Source organism: Pelophylax lessonae, assembly GCF_965119305.1.
Source record: "Pelophylax lessonae genome assembly, chromosome: 8".
Classification (NCBI taxonomy): Eukaryota; Metazoa; Chordata; class Amphibia; order Anura; family Ranidae; genus Pelophylax; species Pelophylax lessonae.
The window spans coordinates 24,190,044-24,207,947 of record NC_138775.1 but is presented as its reverse complement, the minus strand read 5'-3'; the positions used below and the strand labels follow the sequence as shown (position 1 = coordinate 24,207,947).

The 17,904-nt window shown below is 47.3% G+C and overlaps 1 protein-coding gene across 2 annotated transcripts in view; it reads right to left on the bottom strand.

The window, feature by feature from the left end:
* Positions 1 to 17,688, bottom strand: part of IMPDH2 (inosine monophosphate dehydrogenase 2) — a 57,812-nt gene extending 40,124 nt beyond the window's left edge. The window contains exons 1-2 of one of the 2 annotated variants that reach the window (XM_082265370.1): positions 17,485 to 17,688; positions 6,030 to 6,078 (exon numbers count right to left, since the gene is read on the bottom strand). In XM_082265370.1, coding sequence (XP_082121496.1) covers positions 6,030 to 6,078; positions 17,485 to 17,681 — 246 coding nt within the window. In that variant the 5' untranslated portion in view covers positions 17,682 to 17,688. The remainder of the gene's footprint in view (positions 1 to 6,029; positions 6,079 to 17,484) is intronic. The other variant, XM_082265371.1, reaches the window with a different exon arrangement.
* Between the last annotated feature and the right edge of the window lie 216 nt (positions 17,689 to 17,904).

The window sequence follows — 17,904 nt, the reverse complement described above, 5'->3', positions numbered from 1 at the left end:
CTAGGAGAGCTGCAGGATTCTGGATAAAATGAGTCACAATTTTTTTTTGCTTAAAATAAAGATCACGATTCTTGGTGTAACATCTTTCACAAATGGGCCAATTTACGGTTTAGTTTTTTTTTTTTTTATTATTCATTAAAATGCATTTATTCCCCAAAAATTGCATTTGAAAGACCGCTGCGCAAAAACAGTTTCAGTGTCAGAAAAAAGTATTCGTCTTTAACCACTTCAGCCCCGGAAAGATTTGCCCCCATTCTGCGATTCGGCACTGTGGTAATTTAACAGACAATCGTGCGGTCGTGCGACGCTGTATCCAAATAACATTTACGTCCATTTTTTCCCCACAAATAGAGATTTATTTTGGTGGTATTTGATCACCTGTACGATTTTTAATTTTTGAGCTATAAACAGAAAGAGCGACAATTCTGAAAAAAAAAAAAAAAAAATATATATTTTTTCACATTCTTTTTCACATTCATACATATACACACAGAACATGATTGTTGCAGAATAAAAACCACAAGCATTACATCACAATTGCTCTACGCGTTTCGTGACATTTCACTTCTTCAGGAGCAGGTGCAATTTGTAAATCTACAAAACTTATATAGTATAAGAGTAATGATGTGTGTGTGTGTGTGTGTGTGTGTGTGTGTGTGTATATATATATATATATATATATATATATATACACACATACTATATATACACACATACATACATACTATATATACACACATACATACATACTATATATACACACATACATACATACTATATATACACACATACATACATACTATATATACACACATACATACATACACACATACATACATACATACATACATACATATATACACATACATACATACATACATACATACATACATATATACATATATATATACACACACACACACACACACACACACACATTACTCTTATACTATATAAGTTTTGTAGATTTACAAATTGCACCTGCTCCTGAAGAAGTGAAATGTCACGAAACGCGTAGAGCAATTGTGATGTAATGATTGTGGTTTTTATTCTGCAACAATCATATGTTCTGTGTATATATATGTATATATATATATATATATATATATATATATATATATATATATATATATATATATATATATATATATATATATATATATATATATATATATATAGTTCCATTTTGCATGCCATGTATATCTATGTTTCCATTAATTTATGGTGGTTCTTATGCCATGGCTATACCACATCTTCCATGTACCAAATTACTATATGTATGTCTTCATTTTGACTTTTAGGTCACTAATTACATAATTTAATAAATTACTGTTTGACATATGGCTGTGTAGGCTTACTATGTTACTCATTACACCCATGGGTTTAGGCACACTTCCATTTAAAGTCCCAAACCTCCCCTTTTGTTTTCTTTCAGATACAGGGATAGAGAAGCATCTATGTATGAGCCTCATTTAAAGCCCCAAACCCTTCTTCTCTATGCAATGGATTCAGACAGTGGAACGTGACACACAATATATACTGCTCAACAAAATTACATAGTTACATAGTAGTTGAGGTTGAATAAAGACAATAGTCCATCCAGTTCAACCTGTGTAGGTGTGTTTGGCCATAATCATCTCACATATCTCACATACCCCTGAATGTTTTGATCTTGGAAATGTACATCCAAGAGTCTTTTAAACGTAGCCATACTCCCCGCAGATACTACCATTTGTGGTAGAGAATTCCACAATCTTACTGCCCTTACTGTAAAGAACCCTCTGCTTAGCCTGAGGCTAAAATGCTTCTCCTCTAAAATCGCATGGTATGGCCATGTGTCCTCATGCATTCCTTAAGACTGAATAGTTTTGTTTCCTATGTTGTGATCACCGTTGAGGTATTTGTAAATCGCTATCATGTCCCCTCTCCAGCGTCTCTTCTCCAGGGAGAATAAATCAAGCGCTTATAAATTAAAGGAACACTTTTTAATCAGAGTAAAGCATCAAGTCAATTAAACTCCTGGGATATTGATTTGGTCAGTTAAGTAGCAGAGAGGGGTTTTTAATCAGTTTCAGCTGCTTTGGGGTTAAAGAAATTAACAGGTGCCATAGATGGGCAACAACGTGATCACCTCCAAAGCAGGAATGGTTTTACAGGTGGAGGCCACTGACTTTTTTTCCCTACTCATCTTTTCTGACTGTTTGTCACTAGTTTTGCATTTGGCTAGGGTCAGTGTCACTACTGATATGAGGCGATACCTGGACCCTATAGAGGTTGCACAGGCAGTCCAACTCCTCCAGGATGGCACATCAATACGTGCCATTGCCAGAAGGTTTGCTGTGTCTCCCAGCGCAGTCTCAAGAGCATGGAGGAGATTCCAGGAGACAGGCAGTTACTCTAAAGGCCCGTACACACGTACCGATCGTCGGCATACAAACGTCGGTGGACGAAGGATCTGCCGATTGTACGCGTGTTAGTATGGTGCCTCCGACAGATGTCTGCGCACAATCCGCGGACAAAAGTCTTTCTTGCAAACATGAAAATTTTTGTCTGCGGACACCAGAACGGACGATTGTTCGCCTGTCAGTACAGAATTCGGCCGACAGACCGCAGATTTGCAAGACTGGGCATGCTCAGAAAATTAAAAACACAGGGAAAGTTAACCATTACATGACATCACTTCTGCAGTCAGCTGAAGTCTGCAGACAAAATTCTTGTGCTGTCCTTGTGCTGTCTTTGCACTTTTCAACAGACACCGACATCCCGGGGAGAAAAGACGAACATTTGTATGCCGACCATCGGTACGTGTGTACGGGGCTTAAGAGAGCTGGACAGGGCCATAGAAGGTCCTTAACCCATCAGCATCTCCTTTGTGCAAAGAGGAACAGGATGAGCACTGCCAGAGCTCTACAAAATGACCTCCAGCAGGCCACTGGTGTGAATGTCTCTGACCAAACAATCAGAAACAGACTTCATGAGGGTGGCCTGAGGGCCCAATGTCCTCTAGTGGGCTCGGTGCTCACTGCCCAGCATTGTGGAGCTCGATTGGCAATTACCATTGAACATCAAAATTGGCAGATCCACCACCGGCGCCCTGTGCTTTTCACAGATGAGAGAAGGTTCACCCTGAACACGTGACAGAGGTGAAAGGGTCTGGAGAAGCTGTGGAGAATGTTATGCTGACTGTAACATCGTTCTGCATGACCGGTTTGGTGGTGGGTCAGTGATGGTCTGGGGTGGCATAATAATGGAGGGACGCACAGACCTCTACAGGCTAGACAATGGCACCCAGACTGCCATTAGGTATTGGGATGAAATCTTCGGACCCATTGTCAGAATGACAATGAATTCATATATATTCCAAGAAATTGAAACATCTGTATATACAGTATCACCCTTCACATTTTTGTAAATAGATTATATCTTTTCATGTGACAACACTGAAGAAATGACACTTTGCTACAATGTAGTGAGTGTACAGCTTGTATAACAGTGTAAATTTTCTGTCCCCTCAAAACCCCTAAGTGAAAATGTCCAAATCGGGCCCAAAGTGTCAATATTTTGTGTGGCCACCATTTTCCAGCCTTAGCCCTCAGGGGCATGGAGTTCACCAGAGCTTCACAGGTTGCCACTGGAGTTCTCTTCCACTCCTCCATGATGACATCACGGAGCTGGTAGATGTTGGAGACCTTGCGCTCCTCCACCTTCTGTTTGAGGATGCCCCACAGATGCTCAATAGGGTTTAGGTCTGGAGACATGCTTGGCCAGTCCATGACCTTTACCCTCAGCTTCTTTAGCAAGGCAGTGGTCATCTTGGAGGTTTATTTGGGGTCGTTGTTATGTTGGAATACTGCCCTGCAGCCCAGTCTCCGAAGGAAGGGGATAAAGCTCTGCTTTAGTATGTCACAGTACATGTTGACATTCATGGTTCCCTCAATGAACTGTAGCTCCCCAGTGCCGGCAGCACTTATGCAGCCCCAGACCATGACCCTTCCACCACCATGTTTGAATGTAGGCAAGACACACTTGTCTTTGTACTCCTCACCTGGTTGCCACCACACACGCTTGACACCATCTGAACCAAATAAGTTTATCTTGGTCTCATCAGACCACAGGACATGGTTCCAGTAATCCATGTCCTCAGTCTGCTTGTCTTCAGCAAACTGTTTGCAGGCTTTCTTGTGCATCATCTTTAGAAGAGGCTTCCTTCTGGGACGACAGCCATGCAGACCAATTTGATGCAGTGTGCGGCGTATGGTCTGAGCACTGACAGGCTGACCCCCCACCCCTACAACCTCTGCAGCAATGCTGGCAGCACTCATACATCTATTTCCCAAAGACAACCTCTGGATATGACGCTGAGCACTCAACTTCTTTGGTCGACCATGGCAAGGCCTGTTCTGAGTGGAACCTGTCCTGTTAAACCGCTGTATGGTCTTGGCCACCAAGCTGCAGCTCAGTTTCAGGTCTTGGCAATCTTCTTATAGCCTAGGCCGTCTTTATGTAGAGCAACAATTCTTTTTCAGATCCTCAGAGAGTTCTTTGCCATGAGGTGCCATGTTGAACTTCCAGTGACCAGCATGAGAGAGTGAGAGCGATAACCCCAAATTTAACACACCTGCTCCCCATTCACACCTGAGAACTTGTAGGACTAACCAGTCACATGACACCGGGGAGGAAAAATGGCTAATTGGGCCCAATTTGGACATTTCCACTTAGGGGTGTACTCACTTTTGTTGCCAGCGGTTTAGACATTAATGGCTGTGTGTTGAGTTATTTTGAAGGGACAGCAAATTTACACTGTTATACAAGCTGTACACTCACTACTTTACATTGTAGCAAAGTGTTATTTCTTCAGTGTTGTCACATGAAAAGATATAATAAAACATTTACAAAAATGTGAGGGGTGTACTCACTTTTGTGAGATACTGTATATTTATAACTAAGTAAATTTGATTTATATTGATTTTGTGTATATATATATATATATATATATATATATATATATATATATATATATATATATATATATATATATACACATACACATACATACATACACAGACACACACGTACTAATTTCTTTGAATTGTATGTCACTTTCCGCTGTCTGAATCCAGGACTCGGACAACCATGCAGTCTGACTGCACACATGCACAGTTAGTGGTTGGCAGAGTAGCTGTTAAACAACGTACATTTCATAAGGGTTTGTCTATTTTTGCTGTGAGAATGCGCTGTACCGTTTGAGGAATTTGACGGGGAAATTCCTCACAGCACCGACATCAGCGCTGAAGTCATATATGGCGCGCTGCGCATGCACAGTGCACACGGTTTCCTGAAACAGCTGATTCCACGTCACCGGAAGGGACATGGATAATTCATTCTGCCAGGTAGTGTCAGGGTTGGGATTTTAACCAGCGACCCTTTGCTGCTAGGCGAAAGCGCTAACCACTATGTCATTGGACCGCCCTGCTCTTTATGGAGGGATCAGAGGTCTAAAAGACCCCAGAGACCCCTCTTCACTTTAAAGTCAAAACACCAAAATCAGCGGTTTTGAATACATTGAATTTTTTTTTTTTAATTGGTGGCGTTGGCTGCCGATTAAACCGGAAAGGACATTGCTTCCGGGTTTCTACATCGGAGACCCGATCAAAGCCGATTCATGGCTTTGTTCGGGTCTCCAGCCAGCCAGAAAAGGTGCTGGCTGCTCGCTTCCGCCACCCAGTGGGACGAGAGACCCGGGCGGAGTACGTCCCCTTCAGCTGCTCGTGATAATGGCCGAACGGCATCGGTTGTTATCATAGGAAAACCGACCGTCCACTGTAAGAAAACGGTGGCGGGGGGAGGCCTCTAGCTGCAGGCATCGCTCCGGTACAACCACTGCCTGGAAATGAGGTACAGGTATGTGATTTTACGGGAAGTGGATAAAGCACCCGGCAGGCAGCCTCCTCCCCCCCCCCCCCAGACTCATTTAGTCAATAACAAAAAATTAAACTGATCAATATTTCATGAAAACCATCAATACTTACCACTTGATCAGCTGTGAAGTCGATGTAACCGGGGAGGATGAGGAAGTCACTGAAAACGGAGAAAACAATACAATGAATTTCCTTAACCATCAGACGCAATTTTCTAATATTCACATGCGTTAAAATCAGCATGTATTGCTAGAAAAGGACTTAACCCCCCAAACATGAAATATTTTCTATAGGCAGAGGCCCTGGAGAATAAAATATTGGTGGCTGATTTTTTTTTTTTAAGTTGCACATCGGTTTATTAATTGCAGATTTTCAGGAAAAAAAATACACTTCTATTTTAGTGTACACAAACACAATACCCAGTTTTTTGATAAAATATAAAAGATGGAGTTGTGCTGAGCTGAAAACTAGACAGACATAAAAGACCTCAATTAATTCAACTCTCTGTTCACAAATACAGCATAAAAGGAGAAGTTCCCCTTTGTAAAAATAAATAAATACACGTGTTTTTGCAGGTAAAAAAAATATAAAATATATATATATATATATATATATATATATATATATATATATATATATATATATATATATATATATATATATATATATATATATATATATATATATATATATATATATATATATATATATATATATATATATATATTTTTTTTTATTATATAGTATTTATATAGCGCCGACCGTTTACACAGCGCTTTACAACTTGAGGGTAGAAGGTACAAATACAATACACTTTAATACAGTAGGAATCAGAGGACCCTGCTCGTTAGAGCTTACAATCTAAAGGTCCATGTACACGGGACGCTGGAAATGGCCGTTTAGGAGCAGTTGGGCGTTTTTTTCAGAAGCCCCTGAACCCATCTACATTTTATCTTATCTGTCCATGTACACCAGGTCATTTACAGTCATTTGCAGGCAGTTGCGTTCAGGGACTTTTTTTAGAACGCAATTATTTGCGTTCGAACGTGTGTTTCCCGGCTTTTCAAACGCGTCAATGCGATGACCGGCGTTTAGCGTTCGCGTTTTTCCATTTAAAAGTAGAATAATTTTTTTTGACCTCTAGGAACGGTTCTAAACGCAAACGCCACTAAACGCGGGTACAAACGCGACCGAACAGACGTTGCAAACGTCCTAATAATTCCAGCATTCAAAGGGACTTTTAACAACGTCCCGTGTACATGGAGCCTAAGGGCTCTTTCACACGGGCGTTCCGTATGTCCGTTTTTCATCCCATCCGTTTGCGGATGAAAAACGGACATAATGTATCTCTATGTAAATACGAATATTGGATAATCATCCTCTGACATCCGTTTTTCGTCAGTTCAGTTTTTTTGAACGGAGGAGAACCCTATTTTTTCTTCCTTTCAAAAAACGGAACGGAAGCAAAAACGGATGTCAGTGGTGTCATCCGCAGACATCCGTATTTACATAGACATGCATTATGTCAGTTTTTCATCCGCAAACGGATGGGATGAAAAACGGACATACGGACCGGATGACACAAGTGTCATCCGTGTCCGTTACCAAAAAAAAAAAAAGGACCTGATCGGGCAAAAAAAAGGGAACGCCAGTGTGAAAGAGCCCTTAGAGGGATGGTCATATGTGATTTTATATGTGAGCCTGGAAAGCATTGCACCCAGGGCTGCTGTTAGAAGTCACGGGGCCCCATACAGCCTACCTGGCAGGTATCAAGACAATATTTTCACAAAAAATACACTAAAATCATTATTAGCAGATAACAGTGTGAATTAGTCATTTTTAATTGTTTTTAACATTTAAAAAAAAAAGGTTACAGAACGATGCCATGTGTGTCTCTCTCCCTGCAGTAGCTGAAAGCTAGCAGGAGGGGGAGAAACTGGCTTTCAGCCGCTGTATAAAGCTGCACAGGGCTTCCTTCTGTAATTATTCCTCCGCCCAACTGAACCAATTCCCAATGCTGTCAGGCCCCCCCCTCTGGCCCCCCCCCCCCGTGTGCCTGGGCCCCCTACAGGAGGACTGGTGGCCCCACTGATTGCACCCAAAATCAGTGGATCTCAGGTGCAGTGTGAGGCTCCTGCAGACAGTCTGTGTAGTGATCTGTTCATACCTAATACATGCAGGCAGTTACTGAATGACATCAATGAACTGTCTACAGCACTCATTAGTAGTTAATTTAGAACTAAAAGCTATCAGCTGCAATGGTTGATGGTAGTTGTAGTTCTCCCATTCACAGAACTCTGAATAAAAGATGTGGCCGGGTGTGGGAAGCACGCATTTTTTAAAATTGGGACAGCGAGTGCAGGGAGAAGATCCGGGGGGATTCTGGGGATGGGGATGCTGCTGCATCGGTAACATGTCACACCCTCTATATGGGTGCAACAGTTTAAAGTGATGTTTTTTTTTTAAAATAACAAAACAGTTAGATTTTTAATATAATGCATCTTCTGTGTGCAGCAGCCCCCCTAATACACTCCTGCAACATTGCTGGATAAAGCAGGGGCTCAGGTAAGTATCAGCTGCCCAGGACTCCCCTCATTTGCTGAAACTGCAGCTTGGCGCGATCGGTTTCCACTGCTGTCAAAGTCAGTCAGCCAATCAGGAGAGAGAGGGGGCTGGGCCAGGTCGCAGATCCGTGGCTGAATGAGTAAAGGGAGCTGTGACTCAGGTGCCCCCATAGCCAGCTGCTTGCTGTGGGGGCACTCAACGGGAGTGAAATTATGGCAATTCATGTATGGCACCCCAAACGCGCTAAAAAGACAAAATTGAGTTGTCCAAAAAAAATATGAGATATATTGGTTCTTTTTGGAAAGGAGGGCAGCCCGTTCAACTGAATGGTGTTGCTACAAAAAGGTGGCAAACCCCCCCCCCCCCCCCCCAAAAAAAAAAAAACAGCGCTCCTACATAACTAAACGGGGCCCTACATGCTTTGATTCATAAAAGCAGTTAAAGTACTGTATATACTCGAGTATAAGCTGACCCGAATATAAGCCGAGGCACCTAATTTTAGTATAAGCCTAGGGTGGGAAATGCAGCAGCTACTGGACCCAACTGGACCACCACGAGACCCAAAACAGGGTCTGCGGACATGGTACAGGAGATGGCACATTCAATGCAGTGCTGCGGGCATGCTGCAGGAGATGGCACAGGCGATGCAGTGCTGCGGGCATGGTGCTGGAGAATCTCCTGTACCATGCCCGCAGCACTGCATCTCCTGAGGAGATGCAGGGGCTGTGGAGGAGTCTCACTTACCTTTCCGCCTTCCTTTTAAAAAATGGTGCCGCCCAGGGCCAACACGTCACTGCACATGCGCCGTCTGCCTGGGAATAACCAAACGTGTACGGGCTTTCCCGAGCGGTGGCCGCACATGCGCACTGACCGGGGTAAAGGTAAGCGAAGACCCGTGACTCGAGTATAAGCCGAGGGGGACTTTTTCAGCATAAAAAAAAAAACATGCTGAAAAAGTCAGCTTATACTCGAGTATATACGGTACCTGAATTTGACCTGGTGTAACCCCTGTATGGCAGAGCTCAGACTGGGGGGAAGAGAAGCAGCATAAGAGGCTAATCAGTTGTGCTGCAGAGTTTGCGTTTTATTTCCACTGGTGCGAATTGTGAATAAAGCCCCCCCCCCCCCCCCAAAAAAAAGTCTCAGGTTGTAATCCCTCCCACTTTACACAGGAAACATTTTGCAATAAAGGTGACCTGACCTCCCTCCACACTAAAGGTTGACATTTCACAATGAGCGCCCTTCACTGCACAGACCGGATTGGAGAAGCTTGGTTGATCAATAACCAGATAAGAACCCGGCCGCCGTCCAAACAGATTTCTGAGTCTGAGAACACAGAGGAGCCTCGGCTGTCCTGACCGCTCCTCTCTACCATAATCCTGATTCATCGAGTCAAGACTGCAAACAAAACCTTTCACCTTTGTCTCCTCTCAGAAAGCTGGAATTAAATCTTTACAATGTATCCAAATCAAGGAAAAAAGACGTCATCTACAGCAGCTTACCAGTCCTTAGATGTGGTGGCTGTACTTTATTATCCTTCCAAAAACACACTTCCTGTTCTAGGGTGACAACGTTCACTTGCTGTATCTATATAGGAGCAGGGTTGTCACCACGGGCTGCTCTCCCGATTTGGGCTACAAAACACCCCTCATCTTTATTACACTGGGGGGAGGGGTTTGTACATTAGATCACAGAAAAAAGCTTTAACCACTTTACCACCGGAGGATTTTGCTGTCTTACGTCCAGGCCACTTTTTGCGATTCGGCACTGCGTGACTAACTGACAATTGCACGGTCGTGCGACGCTGTACCCAAACAAAATTTGATCACCTGTGCAATTTTTACTTTTTGCGCTATAAACAAAAAAAGTGTAAATTTTGAAAAAAAGAATATTTTTCACATTTTTTTTATATGAAATTCCCCCCCCAAAAAATGTAAAAATCTAAATTTTTTGAAATTTTTGGCCAATTTGTTTTCTGCTACCTATGTTTAGTAAAAAAAAAAAAATCACAATAAGCGTATTTTGATTGGTTTGCGCAAAAGCTATTGCGTTTACTAACTAAGGGAAAGATTTGTCATTTTTGGTGTTTTTTTTTTTAAACGAGTAATGGCGGTGATCTGCGATTTTTTTTGCAGGACTGCGACATTGCGGCGGACAGATCGGACCCTTGACTGACATTTTTGGGGTTACCAGTGACATTACTGCAGTAATCAGTGCTATACATATGCACTGTTACTGTAAAAATGACACTGGCAGGGAAGGGGTTAATTTTATTGGAGAGGGAGGGGTTAATGTATGCCTGGTGCTTACTGACGTGGGTGGGGGGAGGTGACTGAGTGACACAGGGACAGATCGCATGTTCAGCTATGCTGAACCCTGCAATCTGTTACTGTCTGTCACTTAGGAGATCCGCCCGCTTTGTTTACACAAGCAGGCGGATCTCCACACTCAATTCCCCGACGATCGGGAAGAGCAGCGGTGATCACCGCAGCTCCTCCCCTGGCCCGACTCCCGCTGTGACTGAATACAGCGGGAGCGAGCCTCCGGCGGCGCGCGAGCGCCGCCCACAAGGGGAGGAGTCCAGTGACGTAGGTCTACGTCACTGGACGGAATCGAGCCACTTTGCCGCAGTACGCTCCATGTGACTGTTCAGCAAGTGGTTAAGCCCCCCGTTCAAATAACACTCAAATTTGTTAGTGTTAGGACTGCAGGTAACACAGGGCGCCGTGTAGTGGCCTTGCAGCTTAAACATGCGTTTGCAAATGCGGGTCAACTAAACCCCTATTTTTTACCTATATTGTGAGACCGGTCTACTTGGTTGGTTGGCAGACTGGAGGGTGAGTACATCAGACTGGGGGCTGGCTGGTTTCCATGCATCTTTTATTCCTTTCAATTTTCAGTTTTAATGATTGGCTGGTGGCGGCGGACAGTCCGCGGTACCTGCAGATCAGCTCCCGCTGTGTACTATCACAGCAGGAGCGGGTCACCAGACCCGGAAGTGTCGGATCACGTACCTAAGCCGTGCCACTTTGCCGCAGTGAAGCTAAATTATACAGTCGGCAAGCAGTTAAGGACCGACAATTTCCAGAGCGCTTTACCTCTCCAGTCAGCCGTCCGTTACCGCCTGCAGTAGGGGGCAGTGTGGAGCACGATTCAGCGCATCACATGCAGCTCACTTTTTTTTGTACAAACTTTATTTGAAGTATATAAAGCTGGAGCTGATCTGTGGGTACCACGGACTAAGTCCGCCGCCACCCGCCAATCATTAGGCAGAGAGCCAGAATCCGTCTATGTAAACAAGGCAGATCGCCATTCTATCAGTAGGGAAGGCATGGATCCTGTGTTCTACAAAGGTACACTTCATTCATGCTGCTGTGCAGAATCGTAAAGAGAACGTCGTTCTTGTCTAGGCATGAATTTAGCAAGAGTGGGTGCAGGTCAAAAAAAAAAGGTACTTGCTCCCGAAAAATTAAACCTTGGAGGCGGGGGAGGAGTGGTACTTTCACTTTTGAGTAGATGTCCCCTTTAAGGTGTGCTTCCACCCCAGTCACCTGTGCACGGTACATGAATACATCCCAGACTGTGAATTGGCCCCTTTAAAGAAGAAGTAAACCCTCCTCTGACACTTTTACCTATAGGTAAGTCTATGATAAGGCTTACCTATAGGTACTGTAAATATCTCCTAAACATGTACGGTATGGACGACTCCATTACTTTTTTTTTGTTGGGCATGGGGTTATCCCTCAAAATCCATACCAGACTTAAGGGTCTGGTATTGGTGTTGTGGGGGACCCCACACAGTTTTTTTTTTTTTTATTTGGCTTGGGGTTCCTCCTTCAAGATTCATCCCAGACTCAAAGGGCCTGGTATGGTCGGATCCCATTCATTGAAGTTGCATGGAAGTTGGACTGAAGTTGCAGGCAAAGTCGGATCGGAAGTCGTACTTCTTTCCGGTCAGATCTGTATGATCGTAGCCTGAAGGTAAAACTTATGGATAGAGTGGAGAGGGATTAGAACCCCTGTCAGTTTGTATTGAAGTCGGTGTCCCCCTTAGGGAGATTCATCCTCTCCATTTGTCCTGTTTACGGTTATCATCGAAAGTGCAAGAAAATACAAAATTTTGGGCTGTCATCAGAACAGGAGTAGAGGGGGAAATCTTCCAATGGGGACAACCAGGGATTTCCTATAACTTCCTGTTTTGGCTATGGGACAGGAAGTGAGGGGAAATCTCCCCAATGAGACACACATGGCAAAAAGCTGACAGAGGTTATAACCCTCCCTTAGGCCCCTTTCACACTTGTGGGACCTGAAAGTTGTGTGACTGACGCAATGCCTGGGTAATCTTGGTCTGTGGACCTCAAGTCGCATCAAAGTCAGACCAAAGTAATGCAGGGACTTCTTTGAAGTCGCACAGATATGAACGGCACTCATTGGTAATCATGGGGTATGACTTGTCATGTGACTTTTCAGTCCCAAGTCACAGGACGAGTCCTACAAGTGTGACCGGGCCCTGGAGGAACCTCTGACCTGGAATGGAGAATCAGCCACAAGGAAGGAAATGTTACATCAGATAACTGTCACATAGTAACAGGAAATACAATTATTACACCTGACAGAAATCATTTACACATATCAACATACAAAACTGTTATTGTTGACCTCAGCTTCTGAAAATGCCAGCTGCCTGGCTGTCAGAGAACCTTTTCAATACTTTAATGACATGGAATAATAATGCAGAGAAGGGTTTACAGGGGACTACGGGGGTCATCTGAATCTGTGGGATCTTCTTGATCTATGGGGTCTTTCACAATTGAGGGATCTCCTGAGACTATGGGATCACCTAAATGTGTGACATCAACTGGAACTATGGGATCACCTGAGACTGTGGGATCACCTGAGACTGTGGGATCACCTGAGACTGTGGGATCACCTGAGACTGTGGGATCACCTGAGACTGTGGGATCACCTGAGACTGTGGGATCACCTGAGACTGTGGGATCACCTGAGACTATGGGATCACCTGAGACTATGGGATCACCTGGACCTGTAGTTTCCGGGGTCTACAGGGTCATTTGCAACTGTTGGTTTGTCTCGGACTATGAAATCACCGGCATACTAGAGAGTCTCCTGGAACTACAGGGTCATCTGGGTCTGTGGGGCCACCTAGACCTTTGGGGGTCTCTAGGGACTGTGGCATCTCCTGCATCTATGGAGGTGGGGGTCACCTGAGACTGTAGCATCTCCTGGATCTATTAGGGGGGGGGGGGGGGTCACCTGGGACTGTGGCATCTCCTGGATCTATTAGGGGGGGGGGGGTCACCTGGGACTGTGGCATCTCCTGGATCTATGATTTGGGGGGGGGGGATCATCCTGGATCTATGGGGGATCACTTGGCACTGTACCATTTCCTGGATCTATTGGGGATCACTTGGGACTGTACTATCTCCTGGATCTAGGGGGTGGGAAAACTGAGACTGTACCATCTCCTGGATCTATGGGGGGGGGGGGGAATCAGCCATGGACTGTGCCATCTCCTGGATCTATAGGAAGATTCCTGGGACTGTACCATCTCCTGGATCTATGGGGGATCACCTGGGACTGTACCATCACCTGGATATATGGGGGATCACCTGGGACTGTACCATCACCTGGATCTATGGGGGGAACCTGGGACTGTTCCATCTCCTGGATCTATGGGGGACTGTGACATCTCCTGGATCTATGGGATGAGGGGACTGTGCCATCTCCTGGATCTACGGGGGACTGGGACATCTCCTGGATCTACGGGGGACTGGGACATCTCCTGGATCTATGGTGTGGGTGAGGGGACTGTGCCATCTCCTGGATCTATGGGGGAGACTGGGACTGTGCCATCTCCTGGATCTATGGTGGGAGACTGAGGGGGGGGGGGGGTCATCTGGGACTACCATCTTCTGGATCTATGGGGGAGGGGCACCTGGGACTGTACCATCTCCTGGATCTATGGGGGGGGGGGGAATCAGCCATGGACTGTGCCATCTCCTGGATCTATAGGAAGATTCCTGGGACTGTACCATCTCCTGGATCTATGGGGGATCACCTGGGACTGTACCATCACCTGGATATATGGGGGATCACCTGGGACTGTACCATCACCTGGATCTATGGGGGGAACCTGGGACTGTTCCATCTCCTGGATCTATGGGGGACTGTGACATCTCCTGGATCTATGGGATGAGGGGACTGTGCCATCTCCTGGATCTACGGGGGACTGGGACATCTCCTGGATCTACGGGGGACTGGGACATCTCCTGGATCTATGGTGTGGGTGAGGGGACTGTGCCATCTCCTGGATCTATGGGGGAGACTGGGACTGTGCCATCTCCTGGATCTATGGTGGGAGACTGAGGGGGGGGGGGGGTCATCTGGGACTACCATCTTCTGGATCTATGGGGGAGGGGCACCTGGGACTGTACTATCTCCTGGATTTATGGGGGGGGGGGGTAATCTGGGACTGTACCATCTTCCAGATCTATGGGGAGGGGGTATCCTGAGACTGTACCATCTCCTGGATCTATGGGGGGGGGATCCTAGGACTGTGCCATCTCCTGGATATATGGGGGAAACCTGGGACTGTACCATCTCCTGGATCTATGGGGGGATCCTAGGACTGTGCCATCTCCTGGATATATGGGGGGAACCTGGGACTGTACCATCTCCTGGATCTATGGGGGGATCCTAGGACTGTGCCATCTCCTGGATATATGGGGGGGGGGTCACCTGGGACTGCACCATCTCCTGGATATATGGGGGGGGGGGGTCACCTGGGACTGTACCATCTCCTGGATCTATGGGGGGGGGGGTCACCTGGGACTGTACCATCACCTGGATCTATAGGGAGTTGACTGGGACTGTTCCATCTCCTGGATCTATAGGGGGATGACTGGGACTGTACCATCTCCTGGATCTATGGGGGGGGGGGGGGTCACCTGGGACTGTACCATCTCCTGGATCTATGGGGGATCACCTGGGACTGTACCATCACCTGGATCTATGGGGGGAACCTGGGACTGTTCCATCTCCTGGATCTATGGGGGACTGTGACATCTCCTGGATCTAAGGGATGAGGGGACTGTGCCATCTCCTGGATCTACGGGGGACTGGGACATCTCCTGGATCTATGGGGGAGGGGCACCTGGGACTGTACTATCTCCTGGATTTATGGGGGGGTAATCTGGGACTGTACCATCTTCCAGATCTATGGGGAGGGGGGGATCCTAGGACTGTGCCATCTCCTGGATATATGGGGGGAACCTGGGACTGTACCATCTCCTGGATCTATGGGGGGGGGATCCTAGGACTGTGCCATCTCCTGGATATATGGGGGGGTCACCTGGGACTGCACCATCTCCTGGATATATGGGGGGGGGGGGGTCACCTGGGACTGCACCATCTCCTGGATCTATGGGGGGGGGGTCACCTGGGACTGTACCATCTCCTGGATCTATGGGGGGGGGTCACCTGGGACTGTACCATCTCCTGGATCTATGGGGGGGGGGTCACCTGGGACTGTACCATCTCCTGGATCTATTGGGGGGGGGGGTCACCTGGGACTGTACCATCTCCTGGATCTATAGGGAGATGACTGGGACTGTTCCATCTGGATCTATAGGGGGATGACTGGGACTGTACCATCTCCTGGATCTATAGGGGGGGTCACCTGGGACTGTACCATCTCCTGGATCTATGGGGGGGTCACCTGGGACTGTACCATCTCCTGGATTTACGGGGGGGGGGGGGTAATCTGGGACTGTACCATCTTCCAGATCTATGGGGAGGGGGTATCCTGAGACTGTACCATCTCCTGGATCTATGGGGGGGGGGATCCTAGGACTGTGCCATCTCCTGGATATATGGGGGGAACCTGGGACTGTACCATCTCCTGGATCTATGGGGGGGATCCTAGGACTGTGCCATCTCCTGGATATATGGGGGGGTCACCTGGGACTGCACCATCTCCTGGACCTATGGGGGGGGGGTCACCTGGGACTGCACCATCTCCTGGATCTATGGGGGGGGGGGGTCACCTGGGACTGTACCATCTCCTGGATCTATAGGGGGGGGTCACCTGGGACTGTACCATCTCCTGGATCTATGGGGGGGTCACCTGGGACTGTACCATCTCCTGGATTTACGGGGGGGGGTAATCTGGGACTGTACCATCTTCCAGATCTATGGGGAGGGGGTATCCTGAGACTGTACCATCTCCTGGATCTATGGGGGGGGGGGATCCTAGGACTGTGCCATCTCCTGGATATATAGGGGGAACCTGGGACTGTACCATCTCCTGGATCTATGGGGGGGTCACCTGGGACTGCACCATCTCCTGGATCTATGGGGGGGTCACCTGGGACTGTACCATCTCCTGGATCTATGGGGGGGGTCACCTGGGACTGTACCATCTCCTGGATCTATAGGGAGATGACTGGGACTGTTCCATCTCCTGGATCTATAGGGGGATGACTGGGACTGTACCATCTCCTGGATCTATGGGGGGGGGGTCACCTGGGACTGTACCATCTCCTGGATCTACGGGGGGGGGGTAATCTGGGACTGTACCATCTTCCAGATCTATGGGGAGGGGGTATCCTGAGACTGTGCCATCTCCTGGATCTATGGGGGGGGGGATCCTAGGACTGTGCCATCTCCTGGATATATGGGGGGAACCTGGGGCTGTACCATCTCCTGGATCTATGGGGGGGGGTCACCTGGGACTGCACCATCTCCTGGATCTATGGGGGGGGGTCACCTGGGACTGTACCATCTCCTGGATCTATGGGGGGGGGTCACCTGGGACTGTACCATCTCCTGGATCTATGGGGGGGGGTCACCTGGGACTGTACCATCTCCTGGATCTATTAGGTGGGGGGGGCATCTCCTGGATCTATGGGGGTCTCCAGGGACGGTGGGGTCAGGACAGGTGTAGTGGGGGAGGGGTCGCTCAGGGTCACCCCAGACTCACTTGTAGGTCAGTCCGTCCCCGGCACCGAACAGCTGCTGTGCGCTGAGCCCGTCGTCCGGGATGTAGCTGGTCCCCCCGCTGATCAGGTAGTCGGCCATGCCGCAGACGATGCAGGGAACACCGGACTGCACACGAGGTGTCTCTCCCCTCCCCCGACCCTTCCTGACAAGAGGCAGCTGGCCCGGTGCTGCTCCCATTTAAAGAGCCGACCAGCGCCACCCACCGGTGACTCCATCTCCCTGCGTGCCGCGGCGACTGCTACACGTGTGTGCTGAGTGCGGGGACCGGCGGAGGCGGAAATCTCTACCGGGAGCCTGAATGGGGGGCACGGGGGAGGGGAGACGGTCTCCCACCACCCCCAATAAGAGGGACCTGTGAGTGATCGGTCCGGCCCAATGTACCGGCGGGAAGTCCCCCGAT